The sequence below is a fragment of the Toxotes jaculatrix genome, chromosome 1, assembly GCF_017976425.1.
Source record: "Toxotes jaculatrix isolate fToxJac2 chromosome 1, fToxJac2.pri, whole genome shotgun sequence".
Taxonomy (NCBI): domain Eukaryota; kingdom Metazoa; phylum Chordata; class Actinopteri; family Toxotidae; genus Toxotes; species Toxotes jaculatrix.
This window is the reverse complement of record NC_054394.1, coordinates 12,302,779-12,321,979: the sequence shown is the minus strand read 5'-3', so window position 1 is coordinate 12,321,979 and position 19,201 is coordinate 12,302,779. Positions and strand designations below refer to the sequence as shown.

Below are 19,201 nucleotides of genomic sequence, written 5' to 3'. Positions count from 1 at the left end.
ATGATCGGCATGTGATACTCACCCAAATAGATTTTTATAGCATATGGGATTCACCCATACAGTATTCAAACCAGAGATTATTTTTGAAGGCAGTGGACTAAAACTAATCTGAAAATCTGACTAAATATCGGTCTGACGGCCAGAATTACCCCTGGCTTTTCAGGAAACGAGACACACCCACAAGAAACACAACACCTCCAGTAACTATTAAAATCAGACAGAGATTATCTGGATCTTTAGAACATGACAGGTTTTATTGATACCCCATCTTCTTATGATTTGCCCCTACAACTTTAGGGCTTAGGAGAGTTTATGTGACATGGGTACAAATGACATAAAATGCCACAAGTCCTGACCAGGAATAATCCTGTGCTTGATGTTTTTTAGGGAGGACACATGCTCACAGACAGTGGTTTTACCTCTGCCTGTCTTCTTAGATCCTTCAGTGCTGGGAGTCACAAATGTGCAGTGTGCAGTTGCCAGATCTAACTTTCAGGGTGGTCTGCGTCTGGTTTGGTGACTCTTGCGTTTCCGTGTGACTGATGGAGATTAGTCAGCGTTCTTATAATGTGTTCATGAAGCAGTGAGTGCAGTGGGTGAGAGAGAATCGGTGCTGTCATGTTAGATCTGAATCAAGCTATGTCAGAGAGAAAGTGCTTTGTAGACAACAAAGATGCATCTGTTTATATTGTCCTATACGTGGTCTATATTTCAACACAAAATTGCAAGTGCTCACAATAAACCTGTAACACATTTCTGCTGCTGCAAAACTCACCCATGTCAGCATCTTGCAGATCCACAGTACTGAAGTGAAACTGACTTGACATGGATTTATTACTGCACAAGATGTTAGTTTAATGGTGTACACATTCCACATTATCAGCACTTAAGCAGAGCACGTGACACTGTTTCAAAGAGGTGCTTCACTAAGATGTAGCCCTGCAGATTATTGTATTAGAGACAAAGTAAAGAAGCAACATCAGAGGGTAAAGTGTTTAATGCATTATGTGATATACTGGCCCCAGCAGAAGTGAAGGTAGACCAACACGGCTCTTTACCAGTTGTGTTTTCATGGTGGTCTCTGTGCTCACTAGTTGTATATTTGATGTCGGCATGCTGTTGTGACGGGCAAAGGGCTGTGTGTTGATGATTAAACTTTTACAGCTGATTGCAGGTTTGCACTTGGAAAGTATGTGTCACTCTGTAGAGACGTGTATGTTTTGGTGCTCCACACTCAGCTTCTTCTTATTGTGATGTGGTTGTGGTTTCATTGTACAGTGGGGGGTGGGGTGGGGGGTTATAATGTTTTGATCCTCTATCATGACCAGAGGCAACATGTAAAAGCCAATTTTTATTAAGAATAATGAAGTATGAAAATACTGTTAATCGCAGCTGTTGAAAAAAATTCCCTACATAAAAATTCACAGGTATTAACGCCCTCAGGACTTCAGTTTTTTGCCGTAATACTTGTGCTCTCTAAGCAGTTGGAGTTGCTTCATGGTTTGTTTTGATTTTTGAGTAACATACTTGTTTGTCATTGTAGGCTGATCAATACTCTGCCAATCTACCTGTGAAAATGAGCATTTTTAAAGATGCTGAATATCAGTGGAACATATCAGCCAGAAGCAGCTTGAATCCACAAATATATCAAGCTGCAAGTATCAGTGGATCTCCAGAGTTTTCTCATTTCCGTGCCTTATAAAAGGGATTAGATATTAGTAAGGCCACAGCCGGCCTTGGTAACCATGGCAACCTGTATATGAACACATCCTGAAGTAGCCATCGAGCTGTCAGAGTAATTTGAAAGGATTGAATCCTTGTTTACTAAATGGAAAACAAAAGATGCAGTGGTCTTTAAGAGGAAGCCGAAATGTGGGATTGAGTGGAGGTTGAAATGCAAGATTAACTCTGAGTGGTGGAAAATAAATGCGTGGGCTCATATAGCCCCCTGCTGTTTTCAAGTGCCTGTCAACGCTGATATCTGTATGACAAATCGTGCCGAAGGATGGAGTGGTGACGGTGGTTTGGCTTCGGATTTCAAATTGATTCCCTCTTCTGGTTAAGAGGCTGAATTGATCCTAGGCCCAGCCCTCTCGTGGGTTTCATTCTTGGAAACACTAGTCTTAGCTTGAACAGTTTTTTCCATCAATTTTCGTTCCCTTTTATGGGCGCATAAAAACACAACAACTGGGTAATAACAAAAATTGCCACGGCCGCACATGACTCTGTACCACATTAAGTTGAACGAGGCATTACCAACAAGCTCTGTGTTGGATAAGAGGGAGAGCGCTGGACAACTGTTTGCTTCTCCTCTTCTCTGCATGAAACTCGACACCTGCGTTGGTGCTGCTGCCGACAGATACGCATCACCTGCCTACCTCAACCATTTGCCAAGCTCTGTCTGCTGTCCTCTCTCTCTCTCACACACACATGCACATGCACACACACACACACACATCCAAATGCACACATGCACACACTGGCAGACAACAGACGTGTAGTATCTGTCACTCACGCCACCAACCAGGTGGATAATTATCACAACAAGCTTTATTGCTCACATGTAGCTTCCTTTTCAAGTCTAGGTTTGTGTGTGTCTCTGTGTATGTGCTTATCCTTGTGTATTTGTGCATGTGTGTCAGAACTGTCTTGTGCCACAATGAAGAGCAATTAAACTCTGGATTTTCCTTTTTTGTGGAAATATTTTAATTTCCTCTGTCATGTAAGCTGCAGTAGGAGAAAAAGATAGTAATTTGTATTCTCATGTTGCTTTTGAAGTTTCTGTTCTACTCACCACTCTGGCCTTATGCCATTTAAAAAAATAAAATAAAATAAAAAATAAGAGTAAAGATGAGATTTGTGGACACATCTTGCTTACCATTCCTCTCCCTCAGTCACATTCCCTCCCAAAAAGCATTTATCAAAAAATTTCTTGTGGGTTGAAAAAGACAGGAATTACTCAGTAATGACCAGCGTGTTGTCTCTGATACTAACAGACGAAATCAACACAGGTCATGCGGAACCCAATCATAATTTTTCCTTAACAGGTTTACTTTAAAACTTGATGCATTCATGCATTTTCTTCCACATTCATTCGCATTGACTTTCTTCACAGTATAACGCCGCTCTCTCCCTGACTGATCTGAAAGACCAAAAGAACATTCAATCTTCCTGCCTTCATTTACACAGTGAAACTATTTATAGAAAAAAAAATTGGACTCTACATGTGCCTGCGTTGAACTTTGAGCCACATCGTGTCACTGCCCGACTCGACCGCAGTCAGAAAAGGCAGTGATATTTACTTAGTTCCTCACCCTAGATTTTCTTGTGGCTCTGGAGTCACATGTGCACTCTTATAACCTCCTGGCCGCCGCTGCCGCCCCGTTCAGCCTGCTGGATGATGATGACCTCATTCTGAACTGTGCCAGCTCACTCATGTGTGACTAAGACTGTATGCTTTAGATCAGTTCCATTTCTGCCTGATGAATAGACAGAGGGAGTCTGGGATGTTTTGTTTACACAGTGTTGGCATGGATATGACGACAACAAAAAAAAAACTAAAAACAAAAAAAACAACTTGTAGATTTGCAGCTGAGGTTATTTAGAAGAAAAGGTTGGCTTGATCCGGATGTGCATCTAATTGGTAAACAGTTTGAAACTGATTCATGATGGAACGATAGTCAAGAGTTCCAACCCTATGTGTATGTGGGAGGGAGTCTGTGCAGTTGAGAAGATACTGACTGAATAAATTCAAACACTTGAAAGGCCAGTAGAGATGAATGGCAATAGAATAACCCATGCAAGCTGTCAGCTGAGCATGATGCTCTCTTAAGACCACAAAATTTAATCAACACAAGAGCAAAAGTGTAAGAAATGGATTAACGTAACAATATTGGCGACGTCTTCCTTGTTATTTGGTTTGGTGAAGTTTGTGTTCCAGCAACTCCAGCCAGACTTAGATAATATTAGATAATGTTGTGTTTACCAAACTAATTATTAATCCTCATTCGAAAAGCCCTCTCTCTCTCTCTCTCGTGAAAGTGAAATGGTTTGAAAATACGAACATCAAGGCAAATCCAACCACTGTGTTGCTTCTCCAAGTAGTTTTCTGTTTTTGTTCAGTAACCATCCAAACCATTTAGTTATCCTAGAGTAAATAACATTTTAATTCCAAGGATGTTGAGGTTGACGGATGGGTCAAAAAAACACAGAACTTTAACACAGCAGACCACTGTTCGTTTCCTGTTTGAAACTAATAGTCGTCATAGCTCTTTTAACCATGGACCGTTTGACATCCTGGACTGTGTTCCTTATTGAAACCATGATGACGAATGCCCTCTAAGCTTAATGAAGTAATTATCATAACCGAAACCATGATCTCTCCCAAACTTTCTAACTGTCCTCAAACTTAACTAAGGAGTTTTTGTACTCAAACCTAACCAAACCTTGTCACTTCCATAAGTTTAACCATAAGTTTATTATTGTAAACTCAGTGACGGTGTACCAGAGTGTCAGATACACCTGCTGCTGTAGGGCAACTGTTTCAGGAAGCGTTCCTATAGGTAGTATCAGCGGATAGGGACAAGCAGCCTGTATGGTCATTCAGGCTGGAGGACTCTCATTTTAAAGCAAATTAGGTGGAATCACTATAATGTCAGCTGAGACAGCGTTTCCAGGCAACTTGTTAAGTTTTAGCGTTAACATAAACTTACTCCAGCTACCTAGAGTTTGCAAAAGTCGTCATCTCAGCTAACAAAATCCACATTCGTCGACTAGAAATGAGAAGCCTGCTTTTATTTTCAGTGAAATACTCTTAAATATAAAAGAAACTTTTTCCACTTATGACAACTTTCTTCGTTAGTCGTTTTAAGATTAAGCTAAAGGTAAGAAGCTTCATTCAGCCCACCCGGGGAAATTTGTAAAAGTTGTAAAAGCAGAAGAGAAGCACAAAATGACAGTACTGCATGCATACAGCGATTTGTCCAGTGTAGAGATTTTTCTGGTGTTGCATTGTGTGAATTCACAACTCCAGCGTTCATCTGTATCTGAACTCATCATGATTTCATTAGCTTGCTCCGACAAATACACAGACTGTGATGATTCTGTCTAAATTAATTCCCTTATAATAACTCAACGAGGCACACTCAGGATGGTGATGGTGAAGTCTGACAAAGTGGTGCATTGCACAGACTAATTATCTTTATTATTGTTATTGTTATTATTCAGTGGCAGCAAATATAAAATACACGGCTCATAATATGCAACATCTTCCTGGAGCAAATTAGTCTCCCCACCACATGCATTGTTAGTCTGGAATAATATTTAGGAAGCCTGCGTCAGCCTGTGTGTAGGCTCCAGAGCAAAAGATTTAGATTTTGCATTTGTTTTTCACAGATTTTTGGTAGCAGACATATCTAATTTCAACTTTTCATCTTGTTTTATTGTGTATTACAGTGTGTGAAGTGGAGTTTCTGTACAGTCAGATTCATTTTGAAAACATGATTGAGTTTCCAGCAGCCCTCCATCTACCAAGGCCATGTGTGGTGTCAGAGTGAAAGCCACTGTCTTATGATAAGGTTGTATTGTCTTTTACATGCAGGAACAATATGCTTTTAACTGCAAAACAGAAAACGTGTACTGGTACAACAGGTTGCTGAATTAAGCAGAGAAATGCCACTCATGGGTAAACCAAAGAAAGCAGATGGACTAATTAGCATGCCAGTGATAGCCCAGTTTGGCACTCATGTCGAAACTAGGCTACTGACATGCTCTGGCCAAATATTGAATATGTGCCCTGGTCCAGAACTCCTCTAGGATTGGCCTGTTTGACATGTGGGCTGTTCTATTATTGGATTAGAGGGCATGTTACTGTAATAGGGCCTGGGCATTCCCAGCAGGCACTGCTCTGCCTCATTGATCTATTGAACAATAGCTACATGTTCCAGGGCTCGCTCTCATTTTCCTTTTATCTCACGAGCTTTTGTCTGAATCTCAGGCTGGTAGTTTTCTCTAAATGAAATCGACTCCTGTGCATGTGTATTGGCAAAATGCAACCCGCTTTCCTCTCACTTCTTCTGTGCAATACCTCTGTCCTCCTCTGGTGTGATGTCTGTGTTTTACTGTAACTATGTCAAAGACTGTGTTTCTGAGTCCCAAACACTCCAATGCTTAGTACAGTAAGTCTCTGTGCGAGACCTGTGTGTGTGTTTGCGCAAATCCTCTTTAGCAAGACGAGAAGAACAAAGCAGTATCTAGTCACCAAGGCTTTAAGCAGTGGGAAAAATAATATACACACTCAGTTATGCAGCATTCATGTTGCTGTTTGACTCAGCTACAGCTTTTCTTCAGTGACTCTCACCTTCTCCAAAAGGACACAACCATTGTATCTTCACTTCTGCTCCAGGCCACTCTGTTGTGAAAGACTAGTACAACTACAGTATCAGTTTTCCTAGTGGCCTCACCACTACAATGTCTTTGGCTGAGCTAGATGTACATCTTCAGTGTGTGCGTTTTTTTTTTTTTTTGCAGGGTCAATATGATACGAGGCTAAAATGGACCTTCAGGGCTCAGCTGCTTGAATACAGTCGACTCTTTCCATGATCACTTGCTTTCCTCTAACTGAACTTAACATGTACTGAACTGCATCTGATCTGCGGGGCTTTCATCTGTTTTTTTCTTTATTGTTTCAGTAACATGAAAGTTATGACATGAAAGCAGTAGTTTGACAAAGACAAGATTAAGAGCCTACAGCCATGCCACAGGTCTGTGAGGCTATACGTAGGCACACAGGTGTTTTCAGCTAAATGCTACATTCACCATGTTACCATGGTCACAATGGCAATGCGAACATGTTAGGTCGGTTGTGTCGACCATCATAGTTTTGAGTTTTTGCAAGCTAACCTTTGCTAATTAGAGCTACACATAAAGTACAGCTGAGGCTGATGGAAATGCTGTTAGTCTTGTTGGTATTTTTTCATAACCCGAAGGGGATTGGAGGCTAGGGGAGCAGAGTTATTACAGTTCATCCTCTGGGGATGATGAATGCCTGTACCAGATTTTGGGCTTTCCATCCTACAGTTATGTCAACCAGCTGGTGGTGCAAGAATAAAAGTCAAGGGATCACCAGCGCTGGAGACTGTGAACTGTACAGTATTTCATGACAATCCATCAATTAGATGTTGAGATATTTAAGTCTCAATCAAAGCAGTGGACCAACAGACTATGTAACTGAGAGACAAGCAGACATCACTGTCCTTAGAGACATCCTACTTGCTTGCTTTTCCACAGCCTTTCTACCGCATCTCATCAGCATGGAGTTTGCTCACTTGTCACTATGTCACCTAAGCATTGGACATAATGAATTTATATACACATTGAACGGGTGCTAATCACCATGTGCGATAATATATTCCTGAATATTCCCCATTAATTATTTAACAAAGGCCAGTCCGCTGTGTTTCTGCTGTCTTTGGTGTGGAAAAACATGAGGAATGTTTTCTTATAGCAGAGTGATACTGTTGAATATTCTTTGTTATGTGAGCCTGCAGTAGATCAAAGGAGTGTAGGTGTAACTGGTGCAGTTGGGTGTAAAGTCAGGAGGGGGAGGGATGCCTTGTGCTTATGTATTACAGTGTGGGAGCGTACATTGTATTAATGATTATGGATTTGTATGTTCTCTGTCTCTGTGTGTTATTTGTCCATGCATTTGCAGTTCAGTGGGTTCGGTGTGAGGTTCCACCACTTTCTTTGCTTCAGGGGTGTACTTTTGTTTAATTTTTTTTAATTTTTGGAGGTAAAGAAGGGTATTAATTTCTTATGACTGATGAATGCAGAGGGAGGATTTTGTGGAGGGTATCTCTTCTCTCTCTCTTGAGGCAGGGGTTAGTTAGGAGCAGATGGATAAAGCCACAGACTGACAGCATCCTGGAGCAGCAGGTGGATGAATTGTATGGTCACATAAAGCAGACAGGCGGGTAAATAAAGCATGCAGGCAAACAGACAGGGTCTGCATCCAGATGGATTTACCAGCATGGAGAGAGATGAAGACGAGAGTGATGTAGCAGGTCGCTGTAGATGAGACTACACAGCTGTAGTCATCATTGAGAATGCAGCTCTTCGTCTCATCCGATGGGACTCAAGTTGTTGCATTTCTGCTTGTTTTATTTGCTCCTTGCAGTGTACAACTAGAAATTCTTCTGCACAAACTTCTTGTGCCTCTGCATCTGTAATGTTATCAACTTATTAGTCTTAATTGACCTGAATAGGCTGTTAGTCTCATAACATGCCAAATCCAGGATTCAATAATGCAGCCAGTTTTTATATATCGAGTTATTGGATTAAATACATTTTTCCATTCAACATTTCCCCCTTGGTTACCATTTGAGTTTGCCATACAAACATAGGCATCGCCATGTTACCAACGTGGCTATATGGATGGCAGTGTTGGCCTGTTGATGCACCACTTTGGTCCAGACTGAAATAAGCAATGGAATGAATTGCCTCAAAAGTCTAGACAGACAGTAATGGCTCCCAGACAGTGACTTGTCTTTGATAATCCCCTGACTTTTCCTTGTAACGCCGCCAAAAGATTCACATTTGTCACTTTAAGGTGAAACATGTCAACAACCAACTGATGTATTAGCATGAAATTTGTTGCACACATTCGTGACCTCCTCAGGATGAATTTCGATTACTTTGGTGATTCCTTAACTTTTCATTGAACGCCACCATCAGATTACAAATTGAATCTTGTCCAGTACTTTGGTATAACGTATTCTAAAGTGAAGACATTCCCATCAGCCTTAGCAGCACTTTGTGTTTAGTGCTCATTAGCAAATGCTGCCATGCTGACACGCTCAACTAAGACAGTGAACATGTTAAACATCATACCTGCTAAACATGAGTGTGTTAGCATAGTGACTGTGAGCATAGCATGCTAATGTTAGCATTTAGCTCAAAGCACCACTAATGAAAAGAGCTGTCTGTTAATTTGCATGAGGTAATGATAACTAAGGTGGGTTTGTTACCGCTGTATGCCCACTGGAGCCGTGTTCCCACAATGGATTTGGTAGCAGCCTAATGAGTTGGTTTCACTCAAGTGTTTCAAGGACTTTACAATCACATTTGATCTCAGCAAATCCTTTCTCATTGCAGGGAAGGAAAGTGTATGATAGGATGCTTTGGTGGTAATTCAGCTTGGATGGAGACTCTGCTTTGTCTTGATGCAGGATGAAGGAGAGATTTACTGTAAAAAAAAAAAAAAAAGTTGATGTTAAACAAGTGGAAAATGTTTTCAACTGTGTTTGTTCATGAAACACATCCGCCCTGATTGTAAATGCATTGTTTGTGTGCAGTGAAGGAAATTATCATTCACAGGGGATTCACATCTTACAAAGGCTCAGCGGGGTTTAAGGAAGGATAAATGAACCATGCTGTGTGACATAACCAATAACAAAGAGGATTTTGAGTGAGCTGAGTAATTTTTTTTTTTTTTTTTTTTTTTTAAAGTTGGCCTTCAGTTTACACACCTGGATAATGATGAATTTCATCTGGGTCGTCAAATAGCCTGTGGCAGCATTATGCTATCATTGTGCTTATGCTTTGTCAGTTTTTAGCCCCACTACTAAGAATCAACCTACCTTACCTACGTTACCTGTGCTGAGTAAATATTTACATATTGGTACAGAATTTGCATATTTCCCCCTGGACTCCTTGAAAAAGCCCTAAAGCAAATAAACCAAACATGTTGAACACCAAGGATTTTTCTTTGTCTTAGTTTACATTTTGGCAAATTGTTGCCATTCTCAGGCAAATTCTGGAGTTGTAAGGAGTGTCTGATGAGTGTCTGATTTCTAAGGGAGTATATGTGGATGTTTCATGATGGACATTGGAGGTAATATCCTTGGCAAGTGTAAGTCAGACTGAATCTAAAAATATATGTGTGTCCAGATCTGACTGAGTTGTGTGTCCAGATATGACTGAGTTATGACTCCAAGAAGGAGTGTGAGGTTTGATGCAAATTGCTGCAATCAGGCGCTAAGGGTTTTTAAAGAGTAACTTAACACCAGGCTGAAAAGCAGCATCTTGCTGCCCTCAGTGTCGACCCAGCAACGCTGATGGGTGTGGTGAGAAGTGTGGTCTTTTTCACCTGTAACCACACCCAATATTGATGTTAGAATCCTCCCGCGCTTCAACAAACAAATCCAAGACATTAAAAAGAAATCCACATAGGACACAACTAATGGCAAGGACACTTTGCAGAGCAATATAAAGTTTCTTTTTACCTTGCAAGTCAGAAATTCATTAAACTTGAGCACTACAGACCCGCTGGTTTCACCTTACTAATACATTTCCAGTGAAATGAAAAAGCACCTCAGGGTACGGTGGATTTCAGCAAAGCTAGTCACGTCACAGATGTTGAACCGTGATGTAACATAATGTTAAAATCAATAAAAAGTGATGTGTGTGTTTGCAGTTACACAACCGTAACTTAGCCTTCTCTACAGTTCATACTCAGCTGAGCCTGCTGGTTCCACTGATAACCATTTCATCATATTATTAGTTTATCTTGCTCTGCCCTCATTGCTTCCCCTTATCTCTTTACTTCTTCCTGCTGTTTGTCTGACCATTCTTCAGGCTTGTAGGGGCCTATGCTGCAGCGCTTACAGTCTAAAAAGAGGAATATCTCATTATCTTTGTGGTTTTGCACAGTTTGCTCATGGAGGCGAGCAAATATCACCCCGAGGTAGAAACCAGACCACCGAGGCTCCGGTCTGTGATCAAATCAAAACCGAGAAACCGTGACTCTGAAACAGATGCTGATGCCTTGTGGATTCATACAATACAGAATTTGTAGTATTTCAAAAATGTGTTCATTACCCTAAATCATCCTGAGGCCCGTCAGTGTTTCCACAAAGTCACTTTTGTTGTTTTCATTCAGTGGGGTAGCATTTGGGGCTGGTCTTTTAAGGGAGTGACAGAGAGTTTCGTCTGTCGTGATTGTTCCTTTGAGAGAGAACTTTTCATTTGGACAAATTAAGGTTTGAAAGTACACGATCAGTAAAATGGGTGCTCATATCTGTTTTATGATGGTGTTTGTCCTGTGACTTCAGTTAGGCTCTGACAGTGTGAATTACAGCCAATTGTAAGAACAGTGTTTGGCTTTTGGTCCAAACTCTAACAACAGGAGGTTTGTGGAAGTGCTTGATCGATTGAGACGGAGCTCAGAGCAAAAACTGAGAAATTTACAGTCTACAATAAAAGGTAGTTCAACAGTGGAGGTAGTTACTAAGCCCAAAATAAGATCAGAGATGTATTTTAATGTCAGTGATTTGCTTTAGAGGCATATTTGAACATCTAAAATGTTTTTGGTTTGTTTTATATATTGTATTTAAACCAGTGTGTTTCCAAAATGTAGAGATCAGTGCCAAACTCTTTTGCCAACTTTGTCACACACCATTAAATAATATGTGGTTGTGTTATGACCAGTATTAGCTCCAGGATACCCCAGAGGACATAGCGTCCACATGGCGTGCCAGACAAACACCTTCGCTCCTGTATGTGAACACATCTCACATAGAAACCAGATTCTGAACGTCTGAGTCAGGGTCAGAAGCCAGCGTAGCAGATGAGGGGCCGACTGTGTACTTCAGCCATGGCCTGTACTGACCTCCGACCTTTGACACTGCCCCCCCCTACACAGAGGAGCCCTGTGTTCCTATTGGTCCCAGACAGGATGTGCTCTGTTGGGGAGGTCACAGCTCTCACCTCTCCTTCTTTTTCCTGTATTCATTCTTTGTGAGTCACAAAGAATGAATCCAGCGTTGATCCCAAACTTCTTTAAACTTCATGTTCCTGGATGTTTTTATTTATATTTAAACCTGAAATTTCCTTTTTTTTTGGACCCTTGTGGGCAATGGAACAAATTGTAAACACAATATTTGCAAATCATCACCTTTTAAGTTGATAAAATGAACTTGCTCATCAGCAGTGAACTAAAAAAAAAATTGTAGACCTTATTCAGCTAAATTCTTCACTGTGTGAATTCACCAGCCAGTCTCTAATTGTGCCTGTCTGCCGTTTGCTGCTGAGCACGTAGTGTAAACTGGGTTTTAAAGATTTTTTTTCCCTGAAAACAGCTTCCTGCTACGACTGAAAACGACACCATAGGGATGAGAATGAACAAAAACAGTAAATTGGAGTCTGGACAGCTAAACAATGAGGCGAAACTCTCTATAAAGCTCCATAAAGCCGAGGGGAACTGCAGATTCAGCTGATAATTCTCAGTAGGTTCATTACAATCAGTGTACCCTTTCACATTGTCGCACTGTTTTCAAATTGTCATTTAATTACGTTGTTATCATAAAAATTTTGATTATAGCCACAGTAATTATAGTTTTCAACCTATAATAAACAATTTTAGTGAAATTTAGATTTTATGCTGTGAGACATGCATTACATAACTGTGAACAGATGAGGTAGCAGGCTGGCAACTCAACATTTGTGTATTGTTCAGGATATTTTGTAGTTAACTTTATGTGTGGCAAGAGAATATGGAGCATGCTGTTAGTTTAACAGTGTCGGACCCATGCTGACTTTATCTGGAGAATATAACAAGCTGGAAATTGCTTTGCTCCCTGTGTGTATGCGAGAGTGATCATGTTTGTTCAAGCTCTTGTTGATGTTTTTGTCGCTGGAGAAGAAACAGATTTTAGAAGTGCGGTGTTTAAAAGAGTGGTTTGTTTTCACCAGCCTCATATGAAAAAGACTGTGGAGAATTGCTTCTCCACTTCCAGTTGCTGTGGATTGCTTTGTGGCTTTTATTTTTACCTTTTAAAGCATTTTTTTTCTCTACAATATTCAGCGACTTTGTCTTTGTCCCCAGCAGGGACCAGATGGGCCATTTTTAAAAAGTGATAAATTTGTTGTCGGCTCTTTTGTTTTATGAAGCATAACAATGGCCTTGCTGTGCACAAATTAGCCCTTTCTTCACATTCATAAAATTTCATTGTTCATGACAGTGCAAGGGAAAGAAATTTTTCTCAAGTGTGTATGTGTGTGTGGAAGTGAAAAGCAGTTTTAAGTTGTTCTTTTTTTTAGAGAGAAAATAAAAAAAGATGTTACTGTGTTATCAAGCATAGCAGTGATTCCACCGTGGGTTAATGTAACTTTTAGTATATTCAAATAAAAAAAAAAAACAATTATCCTATATGAAGAAATATTTGGAGAAATGTATGTCAGACTACGAGTTTAAAGCACAAGCTTCTCTAAAACAGAAAAGTCCTCACGCATCATTTATCACAGTCCATGAGTTTCATGGCTGTGCTCAAGGTTTGGACCTCCTGGACTTGTGCCATGCAATAAACTCTACCTCCTCTGTCCCTTTTTTTTTTTTTTTTTTTTTTATGTGCAGGTGTAGCCGCAGCTCCCGCCCACACCGCTTGCCAAGATGGTGGTGTTGTCGCTGAAAATCTGCGTTCGCCAATGCAACGTTGTGAAAACGATGCAGTTTGAGCCCTCCACAGCCGTCTACGACGCCTGTAGGATCATCAGAGAGAGAGTCCCCGAGGCTCAGACCGGACAAGGTAAGGATAACATTTTTTTCTTTTAACTTTCCCAGGCAGGACACTGGATTTGATGTAAACTCTAAAAGAAAAGGCATAATGGAAGAGTGAGAGTCATAGGATTATATCTAAATGTAGCTTCCTTCATTTTGAAGGAGCAATCACCAGGATTTACTGCTCATTTGCACTGTGATTGGTCAGGATCCTTCAAGGGTAAAGATGGAGACATTACTGGTTGTGGCTAAGATCAGAGCAGCAGACCAAAATATGTTGGATGTCATAGTTCAAACAGCTACAGCAAGTCATACTGCATGTTAATATGTCACTTTGACTGTTTAGGGAATGGATTAGGTGGGGGCTCAGTGCCAAGGCTTTCAGCGTGGGAATCAGTAAACAAAACAACAAAATATTATAAAGAATCTGTGTGCAGACTCTTTTTTTAAAAATAATACTACTCCTGATAAAACTGTTTTTTAGTGCTTGTCATAACAGATTCCCTTCTTTCTTTTCTATCTTTTGTAACTTTTAATATTGTGTGATGAGCTAAAACCGGGATCAGACCACACAGTATTTTTGTCTTTGAAGATGATCCCTGTGTTATGTTGGGTGATATTCTTGCCATGATGCGACTGGGACCCATGGCAGACTACATTTTTTACTCTGATTGATCAGATCTTGCCGTCTCTCACAACTTGCATGAAGTATACACAGTAGGTGATCGCAAGGAGGCGGCAGGGTCTGACTTTACTGTTGCACCTGACTGCAGCAAAATCACCATTCACCTTATGCGTTGCCATGTTTACAGATGTGCGTGAAGCGCGTTCAGTGCTCCTATTAGTCAACATCACATGTTCCTGACATCCCACGTCTGTCAGGACGGGATCAGTTTGGGGCAGATATTTTATAGTCTGATCCTGGAATAACTTTCACCACAATAGTCTCTTAAATGCTGATGTTCCTCCTCACTGCTCCAGCTTCAGACTATGGTCTGTTCCTGTCTGATGAAGACCCCAGAAAAGGCATCTGGCTGGAGTCTGGAAGGACACTGGACTACTACATGCTCCGCAATGGGGTAAATATATCAACCTGTTTAACCCACACGCTCAAACAACCTATGAATGACTGTTACCATGGAGTGATTACTTACCCTGAGCTGTGTGTGGCAAAGGTTAAAGTGAGCACTTGAAGGATAATACAAAAATAAACACACACACACATACGCACACAGTTACCTCGGGAGCTATGTGTGACTGAAACCCTTGAGATTTATGTGTGAATAACATCGACCTGAACTAACTCATCAACAACACACACTGGAACTCACTGTACCCACACACACACACACACACACACACACACACACACACACAAACATGCATCACTCCCTGAATTTACGTTCTCATCATGTTACTTGGTGTTGTATTCATCTCTAAACTTTAATGGCTGAATCCAGATGTTCTAATTGCAAACTGCTGACTCATGAGGTCCAATACAATATAATAATCTTTGTTTGTGTAGATAATTCACCAAGTGCTTTTATAGTGGAGGAAATGAAAACCATTTATTCCAATATAAAATACTTTATCAATCCAGCAAAGGGCAATTAAAACTAAGCAGTTCTGGAAACAACTGGGAACAAAGACCATGTACAAATTCATTCAGGCGCGAATCATAGACAGGAGTACAAAACCCATGAAGAAGAATGAGAAAATAAAAGTGCAGGATAAAATTGGACATGAAGAAAATGGGAACATCAAAGGGAGCTTTTAAAAGTGAGTTTAAATAAGTGCTCCAGCCAGAGCAGAGAGAGATCCTCTGCCAGCTTGTTTTAAAGTCTCTGATCCCTGCTGCCAAAGGCCCCGACCGGCCGACTCTGGTTCTCTTCGTATCCATGTAGCTCTCCCTCTCACTACGCCTCTGGTTTTGGTTTTGCTGCTCTAAATGGTTTCTCCTCTTCAAATCCACCAAAGGCAACCCAGGTAGAAGGCATGACTGTGACCAATTATTCTGAACCAAATCTCTCCTTATTGTTGTGATTGGAAGGGAGCAGCGGGCTGTGATAGGCAGCCGTTAAATAAGGTTTTCTGGCCTATATTCTCCCCTCGCTCCACGCAACCTGGATACATTTGATCATTTTCTCAGCGGGTACTTTCAGCCTGCCCCCCCCCCCCCCCCCCCCCCCCCCCCCATCTCTCTTTCTCTCTCGCTTTTTCTCTTACATTTAAGTCCTGCATTCCTTTCTTATCGACTCCTTTTTTTTTTGCTTCTCTCCTCTGTTGTCTTTGAGCAGGATATTCTCGAGTATAAGAAGAAGCAGAGGCCCCAGAAAATCAAAATGTTGGATGGGGCCGTTAAAACCATCATGGTGGACGATTCCAAAACAGTGGGAGAGCTGCTTGTGACTATATGCAGTAGAATAGGTACATCATTTCTGTTGTTAGCCCTTATGTCAATGCTTAGATGCCTTTTTTCCCCCCAGATTTGCTACATAGGTTTTTATCTCATTTATTCTTTATTGGTAACTGGAAACCTTAAACTTTGAAAATCAAGAATGCTAATAAAACATTCAGGAAATAATTTTAAATGCACACCTTAAAGTAAGCATGTGCCCATCATGACACTGACAGAGATCCTTTTTTTTTTCTTTTATGATTCCAGGCATCACCAACTATGAAGAATATTCTCTGATCCAGGAGACAGTGGAGGAGAAGAAGGACGACGGGATGGGCACACTGAAGAAAGACAGGACATTGCTGCGAGACGAGAGGAAGATGGAGAAGCTGAAAGCCAAACTACACACAGATGATGACTGTGAGCACGGCAGAATTACATTTGACTCCATGGTGTAGTTGACAGTTGTTAAATTGTATTGCTTGAAAAAAAAACATTTTAACAGCTACATATAATGTTTAATATTTAATATATTTCATATTTATCAAAATTCTTATACTTAGGAACACTTATCTCCAACCCTGTATTGTTCTTTGCTAATTTGCTTACAAATTAGCAAATTACCCTTTAACCAACATGTGGATGTAGGATATTTATATAGAAATAACTGCAATAATCTCATCTCTGTGGCTGTATTTTGTGTTTACAGTGAACTGGCTGGACCACAGCAGAACATTCAGAGAGCAGGGGGTGGACGAGAACGAGACGCTTTTACTCAGACGCAAGTTCTTCTACTCTGACCAGAATGTGGACTCCCGGGACCCGGTCCAACTCAACTTGCTTTACGTACAGGTCTGACCATTTTTATGCCTCCCTCTACACAGAATATGTAGAAGCACCTCTTTGATCACTCTGTAGCAAAACCAGTTAGTGACTGTGAAGCAGCAGCATGCCAATCTCAAGAACGGAGGAACTCTGGTGCAGTTTTTGTGCCTCAAGCTAAATCAGATATGTTTAATGGAGTTGACAGCACATCGACGCTCCGACCAGCTCAAACATACATGGGGCTGAGGTTTCCCCTAACTCACCCCCAGAAGAAAATATAAATATAAATCAGAAAATAGACTGGTATCATCCATTTCTTCATCATTACTTAATGGTGGCAAGCAGCTTCCAAAATTTGCAGCAGCACATGGCTTTTGGATAAATAAAGAAATGTGTGACCATTTGCAGTGGCTTCTGGCTTGAAGCTAGTATATAACGCATTTAATTCAAGTTTGTTTTGTGTTTCAGGCTCGGGATGATATCCTAAACGGATCTCACCCTGTATCATTTGACAAGGCCTGTGAGTTTGGAGGCATTCAGGCCCAGATCCAGTTTGGACCTCACATAGAGCATAAACATAAACCTGGATTCCTAGAGTAAGTGTCTACCCCACAAGGAGATTTTCCAGTGTTAATACTTCCTTTTTTTTTTTCTCCTCCGGATTCTTTCCCAACTATTAGGTGTATAACTCATTTGATTTGAACAAAGTTGACTTAAAGTAAAAGAATTTGACCTTTCTTGAAACTAGCAATGGAAACATTTGTGTTCATTTTATAAATCTGCCATCGGGAGTTTATGAAATTCATTTTTTTTTTTTGGTTTGTTTGAGGTTTAAGGCAAAAAAAACAGAAAAGGGAAGAGCTTGTACCTTGAATTTCAGATTTGTATGTGTTCAATTTCTCTCCTAGTCTGAAGGAGTTTCTACCCAAAGAATACATAAAGCAGAGAGGAGCTGAGAAAAAAATCTTCCAGGTGTGTTCACATTTCTCTTTATATAGGTACAATTGCTTTCATTTCAGCTTATTTGGCAACATATGTTATATTTTATGCAAAATCTAACCTGCAGGAGCACAAAAACTGTGGGGAAATGACGGAGATTGAAGCGAAAGTGAAATATGTCAAACTGGCACGGTCTCTGCGGACGTACGGCGTCTCCTTCTTCCTGGTTAAGGTGAGTGGAAAATCGTACATTTATCTCTTGGCTTTTACAAAACCACAACATTTAAATGAAATACCACTGCACCATTTTATTCAAAGAGAAAATCATTCACTTTCAAAAAGTGAAAAGTCTAGCCTGAAGACTCTTTTTCCTTTTTAAATTAAATTTTTGAAAAATAAAAAACTGGGAGGCAGATTTTGGAATTAGTTGAACTGTAGTTGGAGCCTTTTATCTCCTGAGTGTGAAATCTGTTCTCTGGGCTCACTGTTAACTGGATAGAAGGTTGAAGGCACTAACCAGGCCGGTGGGGAAACTGTTTGTATCCACCTGAACTTTCAAAGCTTCTCACATCACCCAAACAAAGTGCTCACGTTAGTCTCTAGCTCCAAAGAAGGATACAAAAACCTGTATGCATGTTCTTGCATGTTCTCTCAATGCCTCATTTACAAAAATGTTTTTGTTCTACAGATGTTGTTCTCATGCAAAATTTAAGTTATTGCTGGTTCTTTTATCTGTTGATAAAATAATATTGTTTTATTTGCTCTGCAAATTATACTTTTGCCAAGATGTCACTGAATTGAAAGCAGACCATTTTTATTATCAGCAATTTTAACAAATTTCAAGCCTTTTTAGGTGAAACTCAGTTGAAAAACTCACATTCAGCCTTTTTTCCGAAGCTATTTTGTTACACCAAACAACTCATTTCCAAAGAAGTGGAACCCTTGGAGATTTGCATGCCATACATTTTCCTTCATACATCTCTTACATCTCTTTCTCTGTCTCACTTGTTCACTAACACGCACATACAAACTCGTAGTGGCAGCATTTTGTCCGTGGGGGAATTCAGCGTGCTCCTGGACGGAAACCAAATCTTGTCTGTGCAGCCGAGTGTGGCACTAAGATTATTTCAGAGCGAGTGGGGAGGAAGTGGAGTGAATGAGGGGAGACCGGGAGACGTCTCGCAGGCAAACCTGGGACACTCACTCACTCTCCCAAATAAGTCCGACTGCCAACAGATGCCTGCTGATAGGAGCGATGTTCAGATTTCCAGCTGTAGTACCTGTGGAACTGCTATAACAAGAGTGACAGATAACTCTCCCGCCCCTTCACATCATTTGTCGCCAGGAGGACATCCCGCATAAAGTCACGGGAAACTTTGCTGCCTGCATCGATAAATTGCTTCCCAGTTTTCACCTTTTCAGTGTTCATTGCTGAGCTCTTTTGGAAAATGAGATCATTTCTGGTAATTGCTTATGCTGCCGTT

The 19,201-nt window shown here is 40.6% G+C and overlaps 1 protein-coding gene across 2 annotated transcripts in view; it reads left to right on the top strand.

Annotated features, from left to right (window-relative positions):
- tln2a (talin 2a) overlaps positions 1–19,201 on the top strand; it is an 87,397-nt gene that overhangs the window by 25,828 nt on the left and 42,368 nt on the right. For both annotated transcript variants that reach the window (XM_041033110.1, XM_041033101.1), the window contains exons 3-10: positions 13,412–13,583; positions 14,537–14,634; positions 15,853–15,982; positions 16,221–16,373; positions 16,663–16,805; positions 17,247–17,374; positions 17,687–17,750; positions 17,845–17,949. In XM_041033110.1, coding sequence (XP_040889044.1) covers positions 13,448–13,583; positions 14,537–14,634; positions 15,853–15,982; positions 16,221–16,373; positions 16,663–16,805; positions 17,247–17,374; positions 17,687–17,750; positions 17,845–17,949 — 957 coding nt within the window. In that variant the 5' untranslated portion in view covers positions 13,412–13,447. The remainder of the gene's footprint in view (positions 1–13,411; positions 13,584–14,536; positions 14,635–15,852; positions 15,983–16,220; positions 16,374–16,662; positions 16,806–17,246; positions 17,375–17,686; positions 17,751–17,844; positions 17,950–19,201) is intronic.